The sequence below is a fragment of the Daktulosphaira vitifoliae genome, unplaced genomic scaffold (assembly GCF_025091365.1).
Source record: "Daktulosphaira vitifoliae isolate Bord-2020 unplaced genomic scaffold, ASM2509136v1 Scaffold_2, whole genome shotgun sequence".
NCBI lineage: Eukaryota > Metazoa > Arthropoda > Insecta > Hemiptera > Phylloxeridae > Daktulosphaira > Daktulosphaira vitifoliae.
The window spans coordinates 11,821,848-11,849,269 of NW_026099573.1; the positions used below are offsets into that span (position 1 = coordinate 11,821,848).

At 26.5% G+C, this 27,422-nt stretch overlaps 1 protein-coding gene across 1 annotated transcript; it reads right to left on the minus strand.

Moving 5' to 3' along the window:
• On the minus strand, window positions 1-27,422 carry LOC126898910 (dynein beta chain, ciliary-like). Its single transcript, XM_050673289.1, has 60 exons — window positions 27,287-27,422; window positions 27,112-27,209; window positions 26,876-27,038; window positions 26,396-26,692; window positions 26,216-26,329; window positions 25,959-26,146; window positions 24,130-24,322; window positions 23,899-24,068; window positions 23,702-23,820; window positions 22,847-23,636; window positions 22,526-22,745; window positions 22,339-22,416; window positions 19,844-20,038; window positions 19,602-19,771; window positions 19,298-19,520; window positions 19,065-19,231; window positions 18,707-18,996; window positions 18,504-18,652; window positions 17,915-18,385; window positions 17,615-17,841; window positions 17,429-17,555; window positions 16,635-16,868; window positions 16,391-16,569; window positions 16,188-16,323; window positions 15,947-16,081; window positions 15,627-15,889; window positions 15,307-15,508; window positions 15,004-15,228; window positions 14,728-14,938; window positions 14,541-14,668; window positions 14,040-14,471; window positions 13,399-13,572; window positions 13,024-13,219; window positions 12,309-12,421; window positions 10,741-10,934; window positions 10,461-10,680; window positions 10,238-10,399; window positions 9,091-9,636; window positions 8,560-9,033; window positions 8,308-8,434; window positions 7,539-7,672; window positions 7,311-7,445; window positions 6,813-6,966; window positions 5,468-5,610; window positions 5,230-5,399; window positions 4,995-5,133; window positions 4,763-4,927; window positions 4,497-4,690; window positions 3,916-4,426; window positions 3,681-3,851; window positions 3,458-3,609; window positions 3,077-3,377; window positions 2,860-3,003; window positions 2,659-2,796; window positions 2,006-2,407; window positions 1,251-1,493; window positions 995-1,177; window positions 705-878; window positions 490-638; window positions 1-432 (listed from the first exon to the last, which is right to left on the minus strand). Exons 1-60 carry the CDS (start codon window positions 27,386-27,388, stop codon window positions 138-140), a joined length of 12,999 nt encoding a protein of 4,332 aa, XP_050529246.1. The 5' UTR covers window positions 27,389-27,422; the 3' UTR covers window positions 1-137.

Sequence of the window (27,422 nt, forward strand, 5' to 3'; positions counted from 1 at the left end):
TAAAAGCTGAAAAGTATAATATTTATTTAACCAAGTTTTAAGATATTTGAAAGAATGCGATATACTCATATTAGGTATAACAATAAAGTAATTTTTTTAAAAAAATTAAGTAATATTAATAAATAAATAATACACATTTAAATACTTAAAAGAATAGCAACTCCAGCCAATACCCATTTAGATGGCTTTTGTCGTGTTTTCAAATTAAATGTCCAAACGTAAGTTGGTCCTCTTAATTTTATTTTGTATACTGGACATTCATACATATTTCGTAAATCTTGTTTGTCTTTGATAATGGCTTTGACGTGTATTACAGGCATTATTGGAAATAGTTCTTTTAGCACTGAATCAACGATGCATCCCATATTAATGTCCCATCGAGCTCCTTCCATTATCAATCCACTTATCATTGCTCCTTCTCGAGGTGCCACCCTAAAATAGAAAATTATACAAATTATGAGTCGATGAATGATAATTATAAGAATTTACGAAATTTCTTCTTTAAATTTCTTTGTAACATCACATTGTAAGCACATTTTATCCAAAGGCCATTCCATCTTGCGGGCTGTATTTTGCATGATTGCCGTCAAAAAAGACTGTGGGTTGAAAAATCCACCTAACCATACTGACGATGGCAACTAAAATGTAATTTTTTTAAGTATCAACCACAATATTTATTATATTGATTATTTATATTCGCTTACTTGAAATTCACTGACCCAGCTTTCGAGTTCACGAAGCCGGATTAGTAAGTCTGCATACCAAGCGGATAGAGATAGTAATGATGGATAAGCACGTTTCTCCCAACTAGGTGGAACTTTGTCCATGAACAAACACTCTTCTAATGCTTCCATAACTGAGGTAATTGTTAGTTCACCCTATTTAATTGAAAGTTATTAACAAAATGTTAGTTAATCTCCAACATCAGAATATATATCGACGTAAAAATCTTTTTTTTCCCTACAAAATAATTATTTAGTAACTTTTATTATACCTTTAATCCTAAGTTAAGTTCTTTTAACGATCTTCGTATCTCGTTCATTAACATGTTCATTCGTTCACACTCTTGGAAAGATACAACAACGTATGGTGTTCGTTCTTCTACTCTCGCTACCATGTCTGATATGTTAAATGGTTCGGGTACTTTGTCCAAAATATCATCCAACGTTTGTTTAACCTGCAAAATAAATATTTATTGAAATATACGAAGATAAGAGTTATTAGAATATAACAAAACTAATAATATTAACTTTTTCATCTCTAGATATTCCACCTCCACCAGAACTACCAGCATCCCTCGGTTGCATTTCCATTAATGTAGCAAATAAATTTTCTGATCTTGTAGTAAGCGTACCTATTTCGGCATTTGGATGTAATCCATACAGTAGTGGACTTTCAGGAGGTAGTAAATCTTCAATATACTGATGATAAGATTTATAATCCAAGTTAGGAGGTGCCATAAAACCAGGAGAAAATGCGAGATCGCCCTCCAGCTGATCCATGAAATTATAAAATTATACAGAATTGTTATTTCAATAAATTACTACAAGATAATAAATTTCATTAATTTATTAAAAAAATTAACAAATGAAGTATTTTAAATATTGTAGTATATATAATCCCGCAGAAAAAAGTGGAGTGAATAGAAACATTATTTGTAGACTGCATATTATAATTAATTTCTGTAAGAAAATTTGAATTCTAAATTGGCATGAAAGATACATACATTTTAAACTATTTTATTGCAAAACTTATAAGTATTTATGTATTGCGCAAATTTTAATTTTGGAGTATTATGCATCTTATGTCCATATGTAAAAATATAACAAAAAAAAAAAAAACATAGAAAAAGTATGATAGGTGCTCTATACGAGCTTAGATAGGTCTAACACATGCTATGTCTTATTATCTTCAACTAATATTACTTTTATCAAGAAATAAAATTTATTTCAAAAAAATTTATGGCGTTTAGTAGTTTTATATAAATAGATTGTTTAAACTGTACCAAATTTGGATTCATAAAAACTTCAAGATAGTTCCTGCATAACCGCCTATCCCAGTCATCGGTTATATGTCCACCATACATGATTTCTCCAAATAAATACCTTAAATCTTCCCATGGTACTTTGTTATTTGCTTCTAAATAGTTGTAAAGTACATTAACAGATATTGTAAGATCTCCAACATTGAATGGATAAGATCTATTCCATCCTTGAGCTCCGAATTTCGATCTTTCTAGGACACAAGAATGAAAATAACATAAACTGAATAAAATTGCTTTAAATTCTCCTTCTTTTGAACACATTTCGAGTGTCTCTTGATTAAAATTATCCAGGGCATTGTGCAAATTTGCCATCATTCCTGTTGGAGATTCATTAGTGATTTTAATTGATCCATCTAGAACTCCCTAAAATTATTATTATTAAAATACATAAAATGATTACACTATTATTATGACTACTTTTTATTTTTCAAAAATATTTATTATGAGTCGGAATATTTATAATCTGTACAATGTTGTACAATAGTAAATTAACAAATTTGTACATGACTGTGAAATAATGAGTGAAAAGTCTCTCATTAAAACAGTCTCAACTATAAAAAGTATAATATTATTATTTATAATTAAAAGATAATCAGTTTTTAATGAGGTAGTACTTGAGGTATTATGTGAAACATAGCTGCTGGTGCTGGTTCAGCGCTTATGAATAGTCTAAAATTTTTATGAGGATGTTCAAAGGAAGCTTCCATTTTTTTGTCTAATATAGGTAGCCATTTCTTTACTAAATGTACATTCTATTTAAACACATTTATTTTAAATTAGTTAAAATATTATATTTTATGTGTACATTAAAATACTTGTAACATGACCCAGTAACCCATCTTGGATGATAAATCCATAGCATCTTCAGCTACTTTTTCTTGACCCTGCCCAAGTGATATATTAAGGAAATTTCTTTTTTCAATTGTGTAACCTTTTTTCCTTCCTATTGCTTCGACATCCTAAAATCAAAGTAAAAAAATTACATAACATAATTCTATTAATAAATGTATTAAATTGCAAAAAACAAATTACCCGCGTTGGATCAACTCCTGCCGATAGAATAAAAAATACTGGCGTTCGTGATGTAGTTTCTTTAAATGATTCAGAAAACTCAGGAGGTCTAAAATTAGTATATTTAACTCCTAAAACTTCTTCCACATAAGCTTTTGATGCATACGTCATACGATCAGTCCTCATAGATCTTAATATACAAAGTCTTTGTAAAGGTGTTTTGTTTTTCCAATCTTGTGGCAATTTTTCTTTTTCGGGGGCTTCACTTTCCATATAAATTTGCCATCGTTTGCCAGACGCTTCAATGTCTTTATCTAAACCTCTAAAATAAAAAAAAAAAGTGTAAAAATACTTAATTTTAGGGAATGAAACGTAAATAATAACATAATTATTATCACGTACGTGAATTCATCGTCAGACATGACGAGTGCCTTTATAGCTCCCCAAACGTTGGACGATATGAAATCAAATGGACTGGTCAGGCCTACAATATAAGGCCTTCTTAATAAATAATCTAGTTCTGTAGGTTTTACTTTTTGAGCTTGGAGTTGTATCTAGAATAATTTTAATTGTATAGATTATAGTTTAGATATTTGAACAAATGAATCTGATTTAAATTTTTTACTTGAATTGCCACTTGTGTTATAAAAATCAATTTATCTCTTTCAAATAAACTTCTACTGGTATAAATGAATGTTTGATAAGTAATATTGTCTATAATTTTAGTAATTCGCTCGTTTAGTGTATTTGCTTTCTCAGTGTGTCGCATAGCTCTTTGAAAAACAACACTGAAAGCCTGAAATGATAAAAATATAATATTTCTAAAATACAATCAAATAATATTTAATGAAAAATTTTACTTCAAGCGAAAACTGATAAATCATATTAATTTTGATCAAATCGTTCATTATAAAGTAAAGAATGGAAGCCCTAGTTGCTGCCACACGGTACTCTTCACGAGCAATGTCAATGTTTTTAGAAGTTGTTTTAGCTTCAACTACTTTTATTTCAATTTCTGTAGCAGTTTTCTTTGATTTTTCCAAATTCAAAACAAGTTCTTTATCTCCTAAAATTTCACCTCCTGCTGATGATAACCTTTGTAATAGACCGTCTTCGAGTTGTTTTAAAGTGATTTTGAAACCGTTTTGTTGTTTTGTTAGCTCTGTTCTAAGTTTTTCTAAGTCTGGTCTCTCAACTTTAACGACTTCTGCTAAAAGCTGATCTTCTAGCTGATCACGATTTACTGTAAAGTTAATTAATGTTGTTTGTGCTTGCAATTCTGGTTTATAGTGAGGGTTTGATAGTTTTGTATGTAATATAAGCTTAAAATTAGGGCTGAAATCTACTTCTTTTTCACCAATCTTAACCGCTCTAAAGAAAAATAATGTTAATATGGTATTTTGATTAAATTGTAATTACATTTAATAACAATTAATATTACCTTCCTTTTTTAATTAAATTTCGACCAATGACGTTGTCTAAAACAGGATCGATGTTTTCTCCTATATTTTCAATAAGTAGAACATGCCCATCTCGTACACAATTTTCAATAATACTTAAGTAGTTTTTAAAGCTCAGTCTAGTAACTTTTAAAGCTTTTCCGTATTTATTTTTCACCCATTTTATTCCTTGTGACTAAATATATAACGTCATGTGAAAACTATAAATTTTTATTTGTTCATTAATAACTAATGTACTGTGAATTACCTGCGGATCAACTATGAGTGGCCAGCGATCAGAATTTGTTAGTATAGTGGCATTTTCAGAAGACATTCGATCATTGGGTAACCCTTCATTATTCCAAGCTGCGATTTGGGCATCATCAGTGAGCAAAATTAGAGGATCTAAATGATCAGTTACGGGTATTTCAGGCTAATACACGAATATCCAATTAATACTGACAATTAAAATTTTTAAGCCATAAATTGTTATTTATTACTTTAACTTCCTTGAAAAATGGTAACCATGAAACTTTCATTAAATCTTGTCTGTATATTTTTGTAAAGTATCCAACGTAAGATACAAATGCTGAAACTATGAGAATATCCCCAGGCAATGTTTGCAAACTTTTCTGTAGTCTGAAATTAAGAATTTTATTCGATAAAATATTCTTACTACATGAGTGTTAAATTAATTACACTCAACTCAAACAAATACTATTAAATTAAACTTACGATGATACACTTTCTTTCCACCGAACATTCTCAGATGCTAAACCATTAACTAATCGGTTGGCTAAATCTATTCTCATGGCAGTTTCATCTGCTTGATTTTGACATTTGATCTTTTCAGCTACGGCACTTTCAAATTCATCAGTTAAAACTTTTTGTTTTCTTTCCAATCCCTAAGTAAATATATGATATCAGTAGTAAGCTCTATTTTAAGGTGAATGAAACCACTTAAGAAATTTACTATTATCATATTTCTAAGTTCCGTGAGTTTATTTCTAGCTGCATTTAGTTCCTCAGTCGCTTGATCTCGAGCTCTTCTTTTTGGTTCAACGACTTGCCATACATCATAAAACTTCATAATATTTATAACCCACGCACATAAACCTTAAGTAAAAAAAACAAAATACAGTAAAATCTGGTTAATGCGAGCTTCATTATATACAATCATGATGAGACAGGTTTATAAGGAAGAGGAGCAGCTGATTAGGCCACTGGAATACCGGGAAAATTACATGAAATATTTAATCTGTGACCAGTGATGTAAGGAGATAATGTTTCATTTTTATTACTACCAACTCAAAATTTCCCTCACGATATTTTTTTATTACAACATGCGAAAATTTACTTGATGAGGAAATTTTGGGAATTTAGTCCCCTCAAGTAAAAAATGATGAAAATTACAAGTATATTTATTTAAAAATATATTTATATAAAAATAAGTTAGACCTTAACTTGAAAAAACTAAATGAAATAATTACATTTATCGAACATAAGATATGAATTAGTATCTCACATAATTATTTCACTATCTTACTACTCCAAGAAATGATTTTTTTGGGTTTCTTTTAATAAAAACTGATATTTGGATAATTGAACTACTGGTAATTATCATGTACCCACCATAAGTTATAATTATATTAATTCATTAAAATATTTAAATTATAGAAAACAAAAAATTGTGATAAGAACAAATTCCTTAACAATAATAATAATAATAATTTTTATTACAATTTTTCTATAATTTTTTTCTTCTAGTATACTTCTTTGAAAATACAATGAAACCCTTAAGTAAAGAAGAATTTAAAAGAGATCACTTACGCATACCAAAAAATGTCTTTCAACTAAATTTTTGACAATATTCTGGAACGTTTGACTATTTTTAAATAATATCAAATTAATAATATTATTTCAACAGTACAATATTAACAAAGAAAACAGTTACAAAATTGTTCTACTATGAGAAATCAGCCGTCAAAATAAAACAATTCACAATAGCTATTAAAAACTAATATTATCTACAGATAGGCATTGAGTATTTTTCATTGGTGACTTCTTTTTTTGCTCATCACTTTATTTGGAAACAAGGTGAACCGGTTTGATTAATTTTCCAGGATAGAATTTTTTCGTAATTCCGCTGTGTTGGAGAGTATTATCAAATATTTCCTAAGTGTTTATTGGACGTTTACAAGGATTATTGGACGTTTTGGATGGGTTTTGACTCTCTAATAAAATACTATCTAATCATAATTGTGCATTATTTGATCCGGATTAACAAGGTTTCACTGTAATCAGTTAATTTTTTTTACCAGCAGCCGCTTGTGATTTCCCTCTTATAATATTTGGATCGAACTCTGGGTCATTTATATAAGGTTGAATTGCTTTAACTACATCAGCCCTCATCTTCTCTTTATTATAATTTACAAGTGCTCTCAAAAATCCGTCAGCTGTGGCCATCATGGCCTGTAAAATTCAAATTTAAATCTTATTATTCTAGAAGACATTTTAACTAAAAAAAGTTGTTATTAATAATAATACAATCATTAAGTTAATAAATAAATATATAGTTTTTCAAGAGTCTCTTGAAAAATTATATATTGTGTGGTCAAATCGTTAACGCGGTAGTACAATCCTCGAGTTGATTTATTTGTCGAAAAATCAGTTCAGTATTGGAGTCGCCATCCCTCTCTCCAGTAACGGACTAACCACCTATCCCGGAGTAACAATGGTAAAGAAAATCTCCCCTTTGGTAAGATCGTTATGATTTTTAAATAACTAAAAAAAATATATATAGTTTTTCAATATACTTGGCAAGCTTTCCAACTTCTATCTTTTGGTATTTTTGCTGGTGTATCTGGTGTTAACAAAACCAATACTGCAGCACAAACGTTGATTACTTGTGTAGAAGGAGAAGGGAATTTTTTTAATTCAGATAAACTATCCTATAATAAAAATAATACTGCTATAAATATAGTAGTTGTTTAAACATATGTTTAGGTGAAATATGATTATTATTTTGTTGTTTTATTAGTAACCTTAGTCAAGACATTTAAAGCTTCTTGAGCTGCAATTAATGCTGGTTCTGCCTTTTCTAAATCTTCTGCACACATCTTTTGTTTTAATGCTACATCCTCCTCAATTAATTTAACCTTGTATTCTTCTTCCGCAGCTAAAGTAAAATTAAAATATTTATTATTATTTATATTTACATTTATAATTTAACTGTCGAATATATATTATATATTGAAGTGACCTAAAAAGATTGAAGTTTAATTTTTCAATGTCATCTTTGTATATTACCATTTATATGTCAAAAAGATAAATCATTTAACATTTATTTAAAAATAAATTTTATAAAGGTCGCTATTTGTTAATTTGTTTAATCTTCTGGATATTTTTTTCTCTCAAGCATACTATTTACATTAAATTGACTTAAGAATTCTAATTTATAGTTTTAACATGCTGAATACTAGGAAAAAAATGTTTTGACATTTTTTGTGAATACTCTTAAAAAAATAATAAAAATCTCTTATTAACAATAATAATAAAATCAAGATTACACATTAGTAAATATATGATTCAATTAGTTTTTTCTTCATAAAAAAAAAAAAAACTCCGAGCCTATGTAATTAAGAAACATGTGAGTAACTAGCACTTTATGGGTTATGATAAAAAAATTCGAATCAAACCTTAGTGCAATACATCTTTTTTTGTTTTAATTCTTTTTTATTTATATAATTGGAAAAAAAATTAAATTTGATCTATAATATTTTTAAGTTTTCGTAATTTTAGTGTATAATATACCTTTTTCTTTTTCTATTTTCACTTTTTCTGATTCTTTTTGGACAATTTTTATGAGTTCTTCCGCTTTTGCATTTTTTTTCGCCAATTCTACTTCCTGAACATCTAATTCTGCTTTTAATCCGTCAACCTATAGATAATATAAATGAATTTTATACGTGATACTAATAATAAAAGCAAGCATAATTTATAATTTATAATTATTATCATGAATAAATTTCATTGATATCGTTACTATTAGTTTATTTTACGTACTTGTGCCGCACAGCTTATTAATTTTTTAATTCCATTTTGGAATCTAGATATTCCATATTTAATATCATTTGTCTTAGATACTAATAGCTTCATATATAACGTTATTTGTTCCAAAAATGATTTGGGTGTTGTATAATTGTATCTACGATCATTTGCTAAGTATCTCAATGATACATCATTAACTGAACTATGTACATGTGCCATGAACAAAGATACAGGTTTTTTCAGTTTAACTGTTAGCTCATCTAAGTTGCTTAAGAATCTAAAAGATACAGATTCAAGTGCTTCTTTTGGCCATTCATAAAACCAGTTAATAGACGTACAATTGACCAGTGCAGGAAATCGTCTCGCTCGTACCCTTAATGTGCTTCCGACTGGTGAAAAACATAATACTGTTTTAAGTAAAGATCGCACTTTATTAATAAAAAATATCCACCCATTTTCTTTAGTTTCTGGAAAGCCAGCTGCTTTTACCTAAAAAATTTAAATTACAATAAAATTAAAAGAAAAAAAAAAGATTTTAAGATTTACTTCCGGTCCAATTGTTTGTATAATATTATCAATTTCATCATCTGCGAATAAATCAGGTATTTGACCACTAGCCAACATATCATTGATGAGTACTAAGAATCGCTCATCCGCTACTTGGGAATCAGTCATTAGGAACATAATACCAATGTTTTTTAAACCAGCTTTAAGATATAATGAAGCAAGATCTGCTCTTAGATCATTAACACCATAGGATGCTCTAAGTTGTACTTGGAATGGTTCAAGTGATGATATAAATGCCGAAAGACGTGCTAACGATTGTTTTCCACTTCCGCCAACTCCAACCAATAAAGCATTACCTCTTGGCAATTCTAATATACGATTTATTCGACAAACGTGAGACATTGCATCTTCAAATAGTACAAGATTCATTGCACCAATTAATTCATTGTAGGAATTCATAGCATCAGTTAAGAGTTTTTGTAACGTTGTCCAAGACCGTACAGGCATATATTTTTGATCACCAATGGCTTCCGCAAAATGAGAATATAACAATGGATGTGTCAAATACTCACTATCTTGAATATCCTAGAAATACCAATATTTATTTAATCATAAGTATCTTTTGGAAGTATTTTCGCTTTATTCAAAATAAAATATTTTTGACTATAAAAGTATTTTACGGATAGAATTTATAAATGCATATAAAAATATAAATATAGTTGATGTTATTCAATTATACTATTTAATATTAACCCTCGTTTTTTAATTGTTGACAATTTTCGATACAATTCTGTGGTTCTTTCGGCGAGCTAATATCTCACTATCAAGATGATAACATAGTAACTAAAAATACTTATTTTTGAGATAATCTAATTAAATAATTTAATACTCTTACTCTATAATTTTACAGTTGTAAAATGTTATATTTACATTAATATTTTTTGAGTTATTGCACTATTATTTTGGTGTTAAAATATATCAATTTTAGCAGGAGAGTAAAAATAAAATGTTAAATATCAATACGGTTTTATGCAAATCGTCATTTTTGAAATGTAAAAAATAGTTCTCGATACATTAGACTAGTATAATAATCTTTTTTTTTTACTTTTCGTAAATTTTGGTAAAACGCTAGAGAATTTGTTTTACTTAATAGTTATTAAAAAATTCAATGTATAGAAATTCTTACATTAAATATTTTTTTTATTTGTTCTATTATAGTTTTTGTAAAAGTTTCTTGATCTTTTTTATCAACTAATTTGTCACCGTAAATTCGACTCGTTTCATGTAACCAAAGACGAATCATTGAGCTGGCTGTTGTCACACATTCTCCAGTGGCAAACATTAATCCCTATGTTATACAAAAAAATTAGTTATTCACGTTTAGTTATTTTTGGTTTAGTTAAGTTTACCTGAAATACGTTGCTCATATCCCTCAAATTAAAAATGTAATGAAATTTTATAGCTGTAGGCAAAAACACAGTTTGAATTTTTTCGTGAAAACTTATAGCAAGTTGTACAACTTGTGCTGACAATTTAATTATTGATTGGTTAAATTTATGTGCAGGATTTGATAAATGTTGTGAGAAAATTGAGTTGTAAATTGTAAATAGAGCATCATGAGATGGGAAACTAAATTGACATAGAATTTAATTAATTTTATTTTTAAAAAGTAAAAGTTTGTTTACGTACCCTAAAGCGAATACATAAAAATGTCTTTGTAATCTTGAATCTATCGTAAAACTTCCTGCAGTTGGATTCATGCTCGATGTGAACAAAACATTATTTATGTCTTTTAAGGTAAGCTTCGTTCTGTCATACCAATGTTTGTAATCCATATGTTGTCGAATAAGAGTATGTGGTTGCACAGTTCCATAAAGATCAACCTTGATAAGTATAAAGTATTGTTAAATTATATATATGTAAGTTTCATACCTATGATAATTGATTTACAGAGTGATTCCTTATATGCTCCTCACGAAATATTTTTGAAAATATAAGAGATACTCATTGTTTGTTTGCAATAATATATTTTTTTTTTTTTTTTGGCATCTGTTTGAGTAAAATTTAATTTTCTATTACCAACCCTTATACCTAAATTATCATCAACCTTTGATTTTCAAATAACAACTTTTTTTTTACCATCAGGTATATTCAATTAAAAAACAAATTTTTTTAATCTTATTTGATTTTTAATGAGTCTCTTATTAATAAATAATAAACGCTTACTTATACAATGCAAGAACACAATAAATCAATAGCAGTACCACTTCTGAGCAATGCAATGAAATACATTTACAGTTTACCGGATATATAACCGGTGGTGTTTTTCGGTATATATGATAATATTGTCATATTTTTAAAAACAAGTATTGTGATCTGTAGCTGTATCTTGTTGAAAATTAAATAAAAAAAATTTTTTTTGGAAATTTAATAAATATAATGATTTAATAAAAATTAAGATTACTATCTAAAAATCGGGAATTAATACAAAATTAGGGTTTAGTAGCAGAAAATTCATTTTTCGTATAAAGTAGCTTAACAAAAATGCATTATTGTTTGAAAAATAAAATAATGATTAGCTCTAATATTTTCAAAGATATTTCGTGACACGTAGTTAAGGAATCCTCCTGTATATTCAGGGTGATGGGTTTATCATAACTTACTCAATAAAAATATAATATTGAAAATAAATATTTTGATTTTTTCAAGTTACAAATATTTTTCAATTTGTTAGTTATCGATTATATTTTACAATACAATATAATTTATAGAGATGTCACTTTATTTTTTAAATGACAACATACATATTTAATCATTATTTCAGAAGTTATCAATAATAATATATCTGTGTGGAAAGAGAAATGTAGCTGAGAAATTTCTTATTTTTAAAATAGTTAAACTACGCGCTTCACTCTTACTCTATACTTAAATATGGTAGTAATTTTCGCAATACTCTATCAAATGTTATTGTCAAGATAGATCAATATTTTCTCAATTATGTAATTTTTCAATACATATACTAGTCAAATTTAAATATGGTCATAAAAAAACTAAAGTTGATTCAATTTAGAGAGGCATTAGGAGGGTGAAATGTTTTTAAGACTTAGGTAAAAACTAAAGTTTTTATTTTACTTTATATTTTTTAAGTAAAAAAATATAATTTAGACACCATTTTTCTAAAAATAAAGATGGTTTTTTAGAACTAGTTTATAGAAATGAAGAAATGAATTAATGAACATGTTTAGTGTTATAGTTACCTCAGGCATGTTAATATCATCTATAAAATAAATCAATGTTTTGCCGCCTGGTGGACCATAATTTCTTCCAGCTTTTTTTTCTAAAGGTTTCTCCAAAATCATTTGTAACATTTCTATAAGAAATTATTTTTCATTTAGTACATGTACGAATGATACAGAGAAAATTTTAATAAGTCACTTCTTTAAAAAGTAGTAAATCGGATGAAAACATCGTTATAAAAAGTTATAAATAATAATTATATTAGTTATAAGTTATTAATTTAATATTTTTTTACAGTTCGGCACTACATTGAAAGCATATTAATTATTATTTGCCTCTTATAAGAAAATAAATAAAAATAATTTGTTTCATTTTTTTTTTAATTTTTAAAATAGCTATTTAAGCACTTTCTTATAAAAATTTATTATCGATTAGTTAGAATTTTCGATAAGAATAGAATTAAAAAATGGTCATTTTGAAATTTCGAAAAAATAATTTTTATTAGGAACAAATAATAATAAACATGCTATTAACGCAGTCTCAAACTGCAAAAATGATTTTAAAATTAAGGAATGCAAAGTATTCGCTGGATCAAAAATAATGTAAGTTAAAACCTAATGGTTAACCTTAATATACATAGTGGTATATTAATAAACAAAACAGAACATTTTTTGATTTTTATTTTAAATAGCATTTTTTTTTATTATGCATATCTAAATTTTAATCTATATTTACCTGATGTTGTGTAGAAATTAAGCGAAACATTTGTTACTGCATATTGATCAGTAGGAAGGGATTTAAGTTTTTCATTAACTATGACCGATTTTCCAGTACCAGCGGAACCAACAAGCATGATTGGTTTGCGTTTGTCAATCAAAAGATCAAGGAAATATCGTATTCTGGTTGTTTCACTAGTACTAACTAAAGTTTGCTAAACAAATAATGCATTCCAATTATTTAAAAAATATATTTATACATGTATACTAACACAATTTTCTAACCTAAAGGGATTGGATATTTATTTATTAGAAAAATATATAGTTTTACAAAATAAAAATTGAGGGAAATTCATTTCCATTGATTTGAAGACCTTGTTATAAAAAGAATTACTTGAAGAGGTACGTCAGCGTCTAAATCAAAAGATATCATAAGTTCTGACCATGGTCTAAATTGTTTTGTTTCTGGATCAATAAAATAATTAAAAACTTGACCAACTGAAGGGAGTTTAATAGTTTTAAATTCAGATGTCCACCATTTTGTAAACTCGTTTCTCCAATCAATAAGCTATGAACACACAATGATACTCTTCATAAAGGATTAATAAATAAAAAATCATGTAAATTATAATAATTAAGTCATTGTAAAAATATTATATTACTAGTAACTTATTAAGTTTCCAAATAATGTTTTAGCTATAAGAAAATTAAGTTACTGTGAAATTAACACTTATTAAGAAAATTTAAATGTATTAATTTTATTATGTAACAACCATCTAAATTTTTATTATGTTGTTTTGAATGTAGTTTAATTCGTAAATTTTCATAAAAAAAATTTGTTTCATTCATTACTTAGCTATTTCATTAAAAACAGATAAATTTATCGTATCGTTAACATAAATCTTTTAAGTTTTATATTAACAATATGAAAATTAACTCACTCGTTTACAGGGATATTATTAGGGTGTGTTTTTTTACTATATAATTTTTAGTCAATTAGTGACGTTATTGTTACACACAGAACAATATGTATACCTGATCTTGAAATGCTGCTGATCCAAATGCCCAAATACACGCAAATACAAAGTATGTTTCATATATATCACGGGTTGTTTCAGGTGGTACGTTAGTAGGTGTTAAAAGGCATTCTAGTAATGTACATAACATTTGAATATGTGTTATTTCAGGTATAGGTGTTATAATTTTAAATTTAGACTTCAGTGCCTCCAAGCACACAGGTACGTATTTATCAAATAAAACTACAAGTGCTGCTTTTTCAGTTGTACTGGTTCTAGTATCAATCCAACTTGCAACATATGGATTCCATCCTAAATCTGCTGGATTTATATAAAGAATTCCTGCTCGAGATACTGTAGCAGGAGTAGCTGATCTTAAATTTGATATTTCAAATATGAGACGCATGGATCGTGTTAAAGCAATACGTTCATTACTGGCTAATGTTAATACCTAGTCATAAATTAATTTATAAATTAGATAAAATTAAAAAAAATAAAATAAATTAAACGTATAACGTGCTTTATTATCGTCCATAACAGTATTGAGTGACTCTATCCACATAGGATCTATGTCACCATCCATAACCATCCATTTTGATCCATTCCCAGACATTTGTGCTTGTTCTCTGATTAAGCATGAAAAAAGACCTAGAGAAATAATTAAAACATTTGCATATACGTCTATTTTAAAATCACTTAAATTTTACCATCAACCCATTCTCTGGTAGTAGGACTAATTACTCCAAATAATTCGTCATTAGTTACTGCTTTTGGTTCTATATCATTGTAGTACGGTTTGTAATTTAAATTACTATATGTTTTGTATAATGTTTTCCAAACTTCTGATTTACCAGTGCCGGCGTTACCAATAATGAATACTGAATGCCTAACTTCCAACAGTTCAACCAATTGAATCACCTTTATTAACGAAGTGTTTTAAGTATATTTAACATTAAAATTTTTTTATATATTTATAGCAATACTTTCAAAATGAAGCTATCTTCAGGCTGTAGTTTTAGATCGATGGTAGCTTGACGAATTTGTTTCTCAAACTCTAAATTTCGTTTTCGTGGTACATCTAAGGCTGGGAATAAATCACCTATGAGTCCCATAAATATAGGCACGTCATCGGTTACAATTTTTGGAGTATTAAAATCCCTAAGAGCCCGCATTAATACTTGATCTTCAGGTCTAAGTCTATCGGCTCTCTAAAAATCATTAAAAACATTAAAATGTACTATTTATATTAAATATATATATTTAAAATTAATCATAATGCATTTTACTTTTAATGAACCTGCAACTACCAATAATGATTTAATAGCTCTAAGTCCCCAATCATAATGATCTTGTTTTGATAAGAGTTCTTTGCATAGTGAATATAATGTAATAAATTTTCTAGCTAGTAATCGAGCGCTTTGAAAGCCTTCAGCAATAAGATTAATTTCACAAATTAATTCAAAATCAGGTACAACCATAGCGCAAGGTCTGGTAACATTTAATTTTTAAAAATAGCTATTAGTCATAATCGCCATATATTTATTAGAAAATAAATTTCTATTTGGGGATAATTTATATATAAATAAGTAACAATATAGTAATTTACCTAAATAAAGCCTTAAGATTTTCTGGAAGTTCTGCACGTCCCGCATAACCAGGATTCATTGTAATAAACATTCCTACTGTTGTTACTAGATTTACAGTATCACCTAGCAAAATACAAGTACTTCTCTTGGCTTTGATCGAATCCAACACAGATTTTACTTGAGTTGCAACAACAGAAAGTACTTCAATGGAAATTCGATTGAATTCGTCAAAACATCCCCAAGCGCCCGTTTGGGCGAGACCTTTATATATGTTACCACATGACTAAAAATTTTTCATGAATTTTAATGAATTTTATATAATATAGCATATTCTACATACTGTATAATCCATTTGCTCCGAACAGTTAAATACGTAAACCATCATTCCAATAGCTTTACCTAAATCTTTTGTGGTTTCCGTTTTACCAGTACCAGCTGGACCTGCAGGAGCACCACCCATAATTAAATGAAGTGACTAAAAGAAAAATATAAAATTTTAAACAAAGTTTAAATTAAGTAAAATTAATTAAAAATATTAAGAATATTAAACTATAATTAAATACATTCAAGTATAAAATCACCTGCGTTAATGTTATGTAACATCTATCAGTTAGGGGTGTTACTACTAATCTTGGAGTATTTCCTAAATATTCATATGAATATCGAAATTGGGCATCACAAATATTAGCAAAACAATCTGCTTCTTTTAAGTCCCACCTAATAGATTATCGTTAATAATAAATCGGATTTAAATCGATTTAACAATGCTTATAAGTCTTTGTACCTATGCCTAAGTTGCGATTGCCACTGAAATGCAGCGCTATTTTCAGTTCTCATTGAAATCATCTTTGCTACAACATCTCGACAGTGAACATCAATTGTGCAGATTGTATTAACTTTTTGTCGATCTCCAGCTGTCAAGTCATCCAATAATAAATCAATAAGTTCATTTAATTGAATTATCTAGGAGTATAATGATTTTAACAACAGATAGTTTAACATTTTGACTAACTTATTGAATAAACTACTTGTTTTTTGTTAAATTCCTTCAAAGCATTTTCATGCCCCAGTTCTAATCGAGCAAATGCTTCATTCGTTTCAGTTGTCCACCATATTTGAATACCACACAGAGCAGTTTGGGCAGGATAGTCAAATATCCACAACCTTCTTGGTTTTTCATCATAACTTCTTACCCCTTTGTTAAAATAATATCGGCCTGTTGATCGCATTATATCAGTTAAACGGTTTAACCATTTTTCTACCTGAATTATATTAATATGTTTAATTTTTACATTTTAGTAATTATTATTAATAACTATGTGTAGCATGTTTAAATTTTAAAATATAATTTTTATCAAATTATTATTTTACTTTATGAAATTTTCTGATAGTAATATACACAATATTTATAATTGATAATACAAAATAAAATTTCTCACTAATTTTATAAGGATGTTAAAAAAAAGAACTATTGGGCAATAGTTTTAATGCTATTAAAAAACAAAATACTGATTATTTATATAGTCTTATCATTTTTTAATGTTGAATTTAATCTATCAGGTATTTTTATTTGGTACAATAATATAAAAATTTATATATTTAATTTTTTAATTCTAATATTCAAAATTTTAATTGCAAATTTTAACGGTTTTTTAATTTAGAATACTAAATATAATAATAAATTATTTAATAATAATAAATATATTATCGAATTTTAAACTGAAATAATTAACTGATAAATAGACAAGTCATCCTTGAATAATGATTTTAAAAAATATATAATTTCTAGACCATATTTGTATATGTTCAAATATATTTTTACTTGTCCAGAGCAATCAAGTTGTCCATTAAATTCTACATATTCACCATCTTTAGCAAACATTCCATTTGCGACTTTTTCTTTGCCGAATTTTAATTGTCCTATTGAGTCGTATAATTTTGTTAAATGTCTAAGAAAAAGAGTTGTTTTTAATAAATCAATAAAATCATTATTTTATTTTAAGCTAACTTGCAAACTGCTTCAGGATTATTTCCATTGGATAAAATGTCAAGAAGATCTGCTTGTGATAAGAAATAAAATCTTGGATATGCTAAGCGTTTTGTTTCTAAATATTGTGTTAGTACTTTTTCGCATTTTCCTAATTCTAATTGAATATTGGAAAGTTTCTCGAATAACCCTAATTTACTTGTAGCTTTTATTACATTTGGTGTAGTTTTTATATCAGCTAACAGATTCTATCATACCAAATATACAATTAAGATTGTAAATCAATATTTTAATAGACATTAAAAGTTCTTTATTAATTACTTTAAAATCCCTGTCAAGTATTTCAAATCTTCTTGTATCATCAGGAAGTTGTGTTCTTATATCATCAGATCCAATAAAAATAGATTCTAAGTATGCCCAAATTCTTTGAACTTCTAACCATAAATTTATTATTTGGTCTGCAGTGTTTAATTTTTTTTGCCATGTCAAAACATCGTCATAAAAATGCCCAACAAATTTAGAGCTCATCATATTTTGCAACTGAACTTGATTATCTTCTAAAATCTCAATGAGTTCTTCCCTTACTTTAAGTAAGAAATATTTAGTCTTTGAATGAGGCGTATACTCAAATTCCATGTTATTCCAAGTTTCAGCAAATTCTTTTAAAGATTTTTCCATGCTCATTTCTTTTACTGATTTATCAACTATTATTTTTACATCTTCTTCACATTGATGTAAATTAAGTTTAACTAAATCGTTTAATGTAGTTGAGTTTTCTATAGTGAATTGCACCTAATAATTTAGAATAGTTTTTAGAAAACTATATAAAAAGTGAAATAGTATTAAGTGAAATAATGTTTGTGCTTGTATGTACTAGTATTTTTTAATGTAAAATATTAAAAAAATTTACATTTGTGACTTCCATTAGTTCATTCCAGTGACGATCTTTCATAGCTGGATTTTGTAGCTCAATAAGTGCTCTTAAAGATGTCATCATATTTTTAACCATATTTTCGATTCGAATATAAACTTCCCATTCTCTTATTTCCTTATCCATTCCTTAAAAAATTAATTTTCTTTATAATTAATTCTAAAAATGTTGTTATTTAAAACCTTTTAGTTCTTTAGCAAATCGTTTCAATTCAATATCCATAATTTCAGTGTCAACATCTTTCCACAAAGTATCTTGCCAGGATTCGATCCAGCTTTTTACAACACTCACAAAATCCCATAGTTGTTTTATTAGCTTCAAGCTTTTTTTTGTTGGTACTAAAATATTTGGTTCTGGTTGAGGAATTTCAAATAAAATGGCTTGTGAGAGTAGTTTTTCGTGCAAGTCTTCTAATTCATTTAAATTTTTGGCTGCTTTATCTACTTCTATGTATGGACGTTTGCAATCCCACCTGTAACAATTTAGATTTGATGTAATAAATAATTATAAATTATTTTTACTAATTATTAATTTTTATACTTGAATTGAGATCCCAATAAAAAATTATTTTTGAAAATTGTTTCTCTTACTCCTAATAGTATAATTCGTCTACCAATAATGGAACCTTCGGTTTGGATTAGAGGAACCACTTGTGATTTTACGTTCAATGCATTTTTTTTTGTAGTCATCCACTTTCCTGGTAACTCCTACAAATTTCACACAAAATATATTAAGAAAATTAATTTTATAACTTTTCATTTGATGTGAATTACCTGCATCAAAATATATACATCTTCGGGCATTTCAACTTCGTATGTTTTAAGTAAATCCAAAATTTCCTGTAATGGTTCAAACATATAGTCATAGTTCATTTGACGTTCACGAACTTTAAATAAATGGCCCATGATAGCAACTAGACCTTCATAATCTCCTTCTTCTAACGGTTTTAATAAACCTGTATCAGTTTCTCGAGTAAAATCTCTTAACGCTCGCAAACTAGTGGTAACAAATGTTCAATTATTATTTTACAAAATAAATTTATATGATGTCTAACTTAATTTGTAATTTTTTTAGTACCTATTAACAACCTTGTCAACTAAATAATTTTTAAATAAATCTGACCAACTGACAATCAATTTTAAAAGATTGATTTTAAATGGTTGTAGGTTTACCATAAACCAATTGTTAAATATTATGGAGTCTTCTATTTTGTCGATATTTTGTAATAAACAGTCATAAGAATCAATCTGGTTGTGATTTTTAGTTTTAGTTATAAAATTTATTACATTAAAATTTATAACATTGAAATTTTTAATTACTTTGTTTTTATAATCGATAAGTTTTGGCGATGATGATTGAAGTATAGGGTTTCCTTCTGAATCGATTTCATCTATCATTTCAATTTCATCGGGAGAAAGATCTCTTCCATAAGTTACGAATAGAGACAATGCTATTTGTTGATTAATTGACCACAACGGTGAATATTCTTGATATTGTGTTATATAAGTAAGAGCCTATAATAAAATTGAGATAACATATTAAAAAAATTAAAAATTATAAAGAAAGTTGTTTAAATTTAATTATAAGTGTAATTTATTACGAATATTACCTTCTGTTTTATCGTCATATAAAAATGTACAGATTAAAATTTTATTTGTTTTTATGTTTCAGAGTAAATATCATGTTAGTTTTAAATAAAAAAAAAATTATAAGGGTCGATTTTAGGGATATCTATTGAAAGTTAAACAGGAATCTTTTATTATTATTTTACTATTGAATGGAGAATGGTCTAAATACTATTGTGAATTTAATAAAATGAAAATGAATAAGTTTAGTGGTGTTTCTTTTTCAATTAAATAGTTTTTAAATTTAGAGTTATAACACGTAAACAAAACCTTTACCATATTTAAATTTTTTCTAACTTAAAAAAAATGCAAAATATGAATTGCCACAGGCGCATTCGAATCTGGTATCTTAACAGTGAAATACACTAGTGTTACCGATTCGGCAACTCTTCGTCGATTAATGCATTTGGCAATTTAAGTTAATTCAAATTCTAAGGTTACTTTGTTGACTTTAAAGAAGCAATAAAATTTAAATAAGTTTAACTTCTTATGTCTTATGAACTTTATTCTATGTCATCTAAATTATATAATATTAATGAAAGTCAATGTATTCCCCTTGTAAGATATTTTTAAAAAAAATACAAACCACAGAATTTTACACACAAAAATAGCATGTTTTTGAATACGGAAGCCATTTTCTCCAAGAAGAAAATCTACAATTCTAATTTTTTTTTTCAAAGTAAAGTATATAATATAAGCTTTAATTTAAGATTAAATTAAAGTGTCAATATTTCTGGAACATTTTCAAAAATTACATTGAAAAAGTTTTAATTGTGTGTAAAAATTGTTTTTTTGAATTCCCCCTGAGGGCAGGTTTAGAATCAAATTTTCAAAAAAATTATATCAAATGAAAGAAAAATATCTAATGTTTCAATATGAAAAAAAATAATTTTAATTCGTTCATTTCTCAAAAAGTTATGACAGTATTAAAATATTTCATTTTAAACAGTGATTTTTACATAAAAATTACATTTTTCGTTAAATTCGATGGCCATTTTCCTATAGATGAAAAGGTTTCGGGACCAATTTTTTTTTTGAACTTATAGTATCTATTATAAGCATTAATTTGACATATATTTAAAGGAAGCAGTATTTCCGGAACATTTTTCAAAGTTAAGTTGAAAAAATTCTACTTTTTATACGTATGTTTCAAATTTTTAACACCCTTTGTATAAAGGGAAATAGTCAAATTTAAATAAAAAGTATGTTAAATGAACGAGATATATATAATGTATTTAGAAAAAAAAATTGCGTTTATACATACATTTTTCTAAAAGTTATAGCAATTTAAACTTGAAAATATAAAAGCGAAACCAAATATTTTAACACAAAAATAACATGTTAACTACGGCAACTATTTGCACATAGAAGATAAGTCGTCGGGCAAATTTTTTTTTTCAATTAGTCATAGTATATGACATAAGATTTAATTTGACATATGTTTAAAGGACACAGTATTTCCAACAATTTCAAAAGTTAATTTTTGTAAAAAAGTTACTATTTTAAATCCGCCCCTGTGAGCAAGTTAAGTGTTAGATTTAAAAAAAAAATGATATAAAATAAAAGGAAAATATCTAAAGTTTAAATCGGTCCAATGAGAACTGAGAAAAAGTGGCAACAGACACACACAAAAACATCATGATAAAATTAATACCTTCTCAGCTTTGCATCGAAGCTAAAACTAATACAAATAATTTTTACTACTAAATATTAAACAGTTTGTGAGTTGGAGAGTAAATTTATTATCTGTTTATTTCTAGGCTTGTTTATACTAACTAATAATATTAATTATTCACTTATTAATATTCTAGTAAGGGAGTGTTGTGTTATAGGTGTATTAATTGATAATAGGCTGTAATAGGCATCTGTATAAAATTTTATTTTGGGGAGGGTTAGACGATATTTTTAAATTCAAATAGAAATGTATAATAAATTTTATTGTTTCTCTTTTGATTGCTAATCTTTCTAAAAGTAATATTTTTAGTAAAAAATCTGGTTGTAATATTTCTGAGGGAGGGTATGAAATGCGCCTTTCTAGACCATGGGTTATGGGGAAATATCTCTATGGCTTTAAGTGTTGTCAATAATTTTTTCATGGACGACCCTGATAGTTTCTAACTATAAAACTATATTAAATTATATCAAACTTAATATACTGTCGTATTTAATATAATTTTCTTATTCATTACTTTTTTCGTAGTATTTTTAACTTTTTCTATGATTTCATCAGATATCATTTTTACAGCTTCAATATTTCTTATTTCAATCTTAAAATTAAAATATTTATTTAAATGATGTTGTATAGATGAATGTATATTTATGGATTACTTATATTTTATATTACTTATATAATATGTAATATTTATGAAGACTTACATTGTATGGTGTATTATCATTAGAGACTCTTTCTATAAAACTACCTAATTCAACAATATCTCCAAGGAGCAAATTAATTTTATCTAAAAATAATATTTCATCAGAAATAACTTCCAAACTCGGTGAAAATTTTGGACCATTTGAATTTAATATATATATAATCATAAACATTGGATGTGATCCTTTTATTAAATTTATTTCTGTTCTTATGTAATTCAAACTGAAATCGTTGTAGACTATTTTATATTCATTATTTCCAAAAATGAATTTTATCTTTAATTATATTTTGAAACACAAGCACTATAATGGTGCTTTATTTACCTGCATAAAACAGATTTCTGTATTCCTTCAAGTACTGCTTTATCAACATACTTCTTATACTCTTCCCACATTTGTTTTATGTTTTCATCGGATAAAAGTAATCTTATTTGAGTGTCAATATAATTTTCTAAACTTTCTATTTCTTCTACATCTTCATTAGATGATAGTTCATTTTCTACTTCATTGCTAATGGATTTATTTAAATATATTGAAATTTGACGCTTTTCTTCCTCTTGCATTTCTTCATGTTCCAATTCTTCTTCTAAGCTTTCTGCTTCGTTATTAATAATGGATTCTTCTAAAGTGGATTCTTGATTATCATTTTCTTCAGATTTATCACTACTAGCTTGAGTATTGTCAATCATTTCTAAATTTAGTGCTACGATGTTAGCATCTTCTTCACCTTCTTCTCCAAATACTATAGGTTTCATTGCATTCGGATCAATTATTGGTATATTATTGAATAGTAAGAGATCTTCTTTCAGTAGTTTTTTAATTTTTTTACTACATTCTATTAATTCTTTGTGTCTAGTTGTTTTTGCATCAATTATTCTCTTATCAAACTCTATTAACATTGTATTTTTGTCACGAATATAAAGTGGTTGATTATTCCATTGATTGGACAAATTTACAACTTCCTTATAATTATTTTGGATTTTCATCATTCTATCATATAAATTTTCAGTAAGACTATGAATAATCGCAATTGTATGTTGTATTGAAGAAATTATGGGTATTTCTTCCTCCAACATTTCTTCATCACCTATTTCTTCATCAAATTGAACTGGTTCTACAATATTTATTAGTTTTTAGTTCGTATTTACTATTAAAAATATATATGAAGATTGTAGTAACCTTCCGAAGACCAGTTTATATTTTTTTGAGCATTATTGATAAGAAAATCAATTTTTTCAATTTCTTTTTGTACGAGTTCATATTCCGTGTTATGTGTCTTTGTTCTTAATGTATTATACCTTAATATGATAAAGCATTTAAATATATAAAGTCTATTAGGACAAGTTAATTATTGATACAAATAATGATATACTAACCACATAACAATGTCATTTATATCTCTCTTATAGTTAATTAAATTTTTTTCACGTTTATAAAGTTCCATCGCTTCATTTGGTAGATCATCAATGGTAATGTATAATACGGGATCTTTATTGTAATAAATGCCAAGAATCAAGTATCGAGTTACTTTGATAGCGGAATCGAGCTTATATAAACGTAATTATAATAAAATAAAAATTGAAATTAATTTAAATAAAATAAATTACTTCTTTTGCAAAATTTAAACCAATTGTTTTATCTTCATTCACAATAAATAATGGTTTTTTAATGTTTTCTTGGATCAGTCTAGGCGTATTTTTTTTCCATTCAATAAATATAGGTTTTAAATAATTTTTTGTTTTTTCACACATTTCGTTAATTTTTAACATAATTTCAGCTGCTTTTTGTGTTTTCATAATTCTTTAATAGAAATAAAAATCTGTAGTATTAGCATATTAAAATTTTATAGTGTTATTTATTTATAAATATAATATATTAATGAATATATTTATGAATTGTTAAGTAGGAGTTGGTTTTAAAAACAATAAATTTTTGGAAAATTTACCCCATTTACGGGGAACGAGGGAAATTTTCGATTATTGAAGGATATGTCTTCAACTAGATACGATTTGTGATCTTTTGATAGATATCGGTTCGGTGAGAGCTGAGAAAAAGTGGTGATAGACAAAAACCTTTGCCTCGAAGCTAAATATAGTTTATATCAACCAAAAGTTACATGACTTTTGTCTTAATTATTCAAGTACAGATATGGAACAAAACATTAGGAGGTCTTTCTTTTTATATATACTAAATTATAGTAAATAAAATAAACTTCAATTTAATACATTTTAGTGTTGCAAAACAATGCTATATTGTCGAAATCGACATTTATTGAAATTTGACTGACTTTTAGCTCTAATAGCTGGTTGATTAATAATTATCCAAAGACTTGTAATAAAAAAAATTATTTATTTAATTTTTTAATACTTTTATGGGTAGTAATTAATAAAGTTTAATACATTCAGGTTTTTCAGAACATTATCATATATTGTAAAGAAAAAAATGTTGATATGTTGTATGTCTTAAGCCTTTTTTAATTAAATACATTTTGTATTTATTGACATTTATGATTTTGTATTATTGAGTAAAATAAGAATGGATTATTCATGCGTTTATTCAGACAAAAAGTAATATTGTTGAGTAAAAGTGATTATAGTATATTAAACTTCTAAAATTAATAAAATTAAATCTTGTATCTTAAAATAGAAATAATAACCTAAATTATGAGTAATGTAAAGATTTTTTGACTTAACCCATCAACGCCTGGCGTCCCCATATGGTGACATTCGTATTGCTATTTTTATCGCGCGAATAATTTAATAGGTAAAAGCAGAGTGTACCCATATGGTGACACTCAATATCTCAGAAATCGTATTTTCAAAAAATTTAAAAATAATTTTTTTTTATTTTTGTGTTGTATATTAATCTGTTTTTAGTAAAAAAAATTGAAAGTTTGAAAAAAAATAATTCTCGGCGTTGATGGGTTAAGTTGTATGAAATGAAAAGGATCCGATTTTTTTTGGATTTAAATGAATATCTAAGAAAATATATTAATTATAAACAGATTTATTGTATATTATTTAAGCTAAACCAATTTTTTTTAATTTGAAAATTTATTCAATTTTAATTGCGCTTATAAATTTTTCGGTGTTAACGCAAAAATAAATATGTAACTTTTCATAATTTTTTCGTGTGCTCTCACGACTTGTCGATTTATGATTAATAAATAAAAAATCATTTTTATAAATATTTTGAAATGGTAAACATTAATTTTTGATAAATAATAATGTACTAAAGAGTTATTAGATCTTATATATTTTAGTCATTATATTGCGGAAGTTTAAATAATATGACTTTGTTTGGAATTAATTTAGGTAATAGTTATAGAGTTTAAATATAATTATAATTTATATGTAAACATTTTTTATAATTTGTCAGAGTTTATACAGAGATAAATTATTGCTATATTTTCATATATAAAATTCTTTTCACTCACGGTAATTTTAGTGCTCGAATGGACTTTAAGTCTTCCGTAAGGCGACATTTTAACGTATTACCCCACATTACTTGTCTAGCAACTGGTGGATAGAATGTATCTGTTTCTTCTGGCATATAAAGGAGCTCAGGATAATCTAAAGACTCACTAGTATTTTTTACAATTCCCAGTTGTCGATCAAATATTCGCTTAATTTAAAATAATTCAAATAATAAAATCAATAAATTTTTGAAAATGCTTTTTTGAACTATTAATACTTTTTGTTCAGCCAATTCTTGATCAAGTAAATCTAAAACTTTTTGATAATAACTAGATACTACTTTTGAAATGATTGGTCGATCTAACAAAGTTGAGCCAAATACCATAATAAACTATTTAAAAATCAATTTTTAATAATTTAATTATAGTCATAATTAAAATTATTAAACTTTATGTACCTTGTGGAGTGACATTAAATCATCAGAATATTCAAAACAAGCTTTGCAAATAGTTGTGAGTCGTTTATCAAAATCATCTGTCATTTCTAAGTATGCATTATAATCTTCCATAAACGAAACATTGTTTGCGTCGTTAAACATATCTAGCGGGTCGTAAGATATAGTTCCTAGTTTTTCTAAAAATCTTGAGAAACGGGAAAAAAGCTCCTCTACTTTATTACTGTACCATCGACCAATGAGTCCACCTACTTCTACTTTTTCTAACTTTTGATAGTCCAAAAGAGAATTAATGATGTTCTATAAGATTAAATGTAAAATTTTTATTATCATATACTCTGTATCAAATGGTAGTATCTTATAGTGTATAAAAATTATAATGAAGTAAAAAGCAATAAATTTATCATTTTTAATTTAAGTAAAAAATAAAACAACATTAAATTTAATTGTAAAACAATGTATTTTTCAATTAAACTAATCTACTTTTATGTCTTTTAAACGTTTTTCATATGCATCAAAATAGTCAAATATATCTTTTCTGTGAAAATTCCAAAAACGTGGTTTAATTTTTAAATTTGGTGATTTATTTGCTAAATCCGAAAATTTTTCATGTAGGTACTCCGTTTTTATTATTTCAAAGTGATTTCTATAAAATTTTTTTATGTAATGATTTAAAAATATTTATTGTTTATATTTATTTGTTATATATATTTTTTTACTTAAAATTGGTGAAGATTTCTAAAATTTCATCTATTCTTGGTAAATTTTCTGTTAGTTCTCCTTGAAATAAAGCAGTTGGTTCTAAATATTTTGACGACTAAAAATAGTAAGAATAATTTTTATACATTTACCAAGTTACGGTACTGTGTAGTACCTTTAATTAATTTATATTACTTCTATCATTATTAAATTGCAGATTTGTTTTATGAAAACAACAATATACTCATATTGTTGAAACTGCGGACAATGTACCCAAATCAAGCATATTTTTCTCATTAGAATAAACAATTCTTGTTTAGCGTCAATTAGA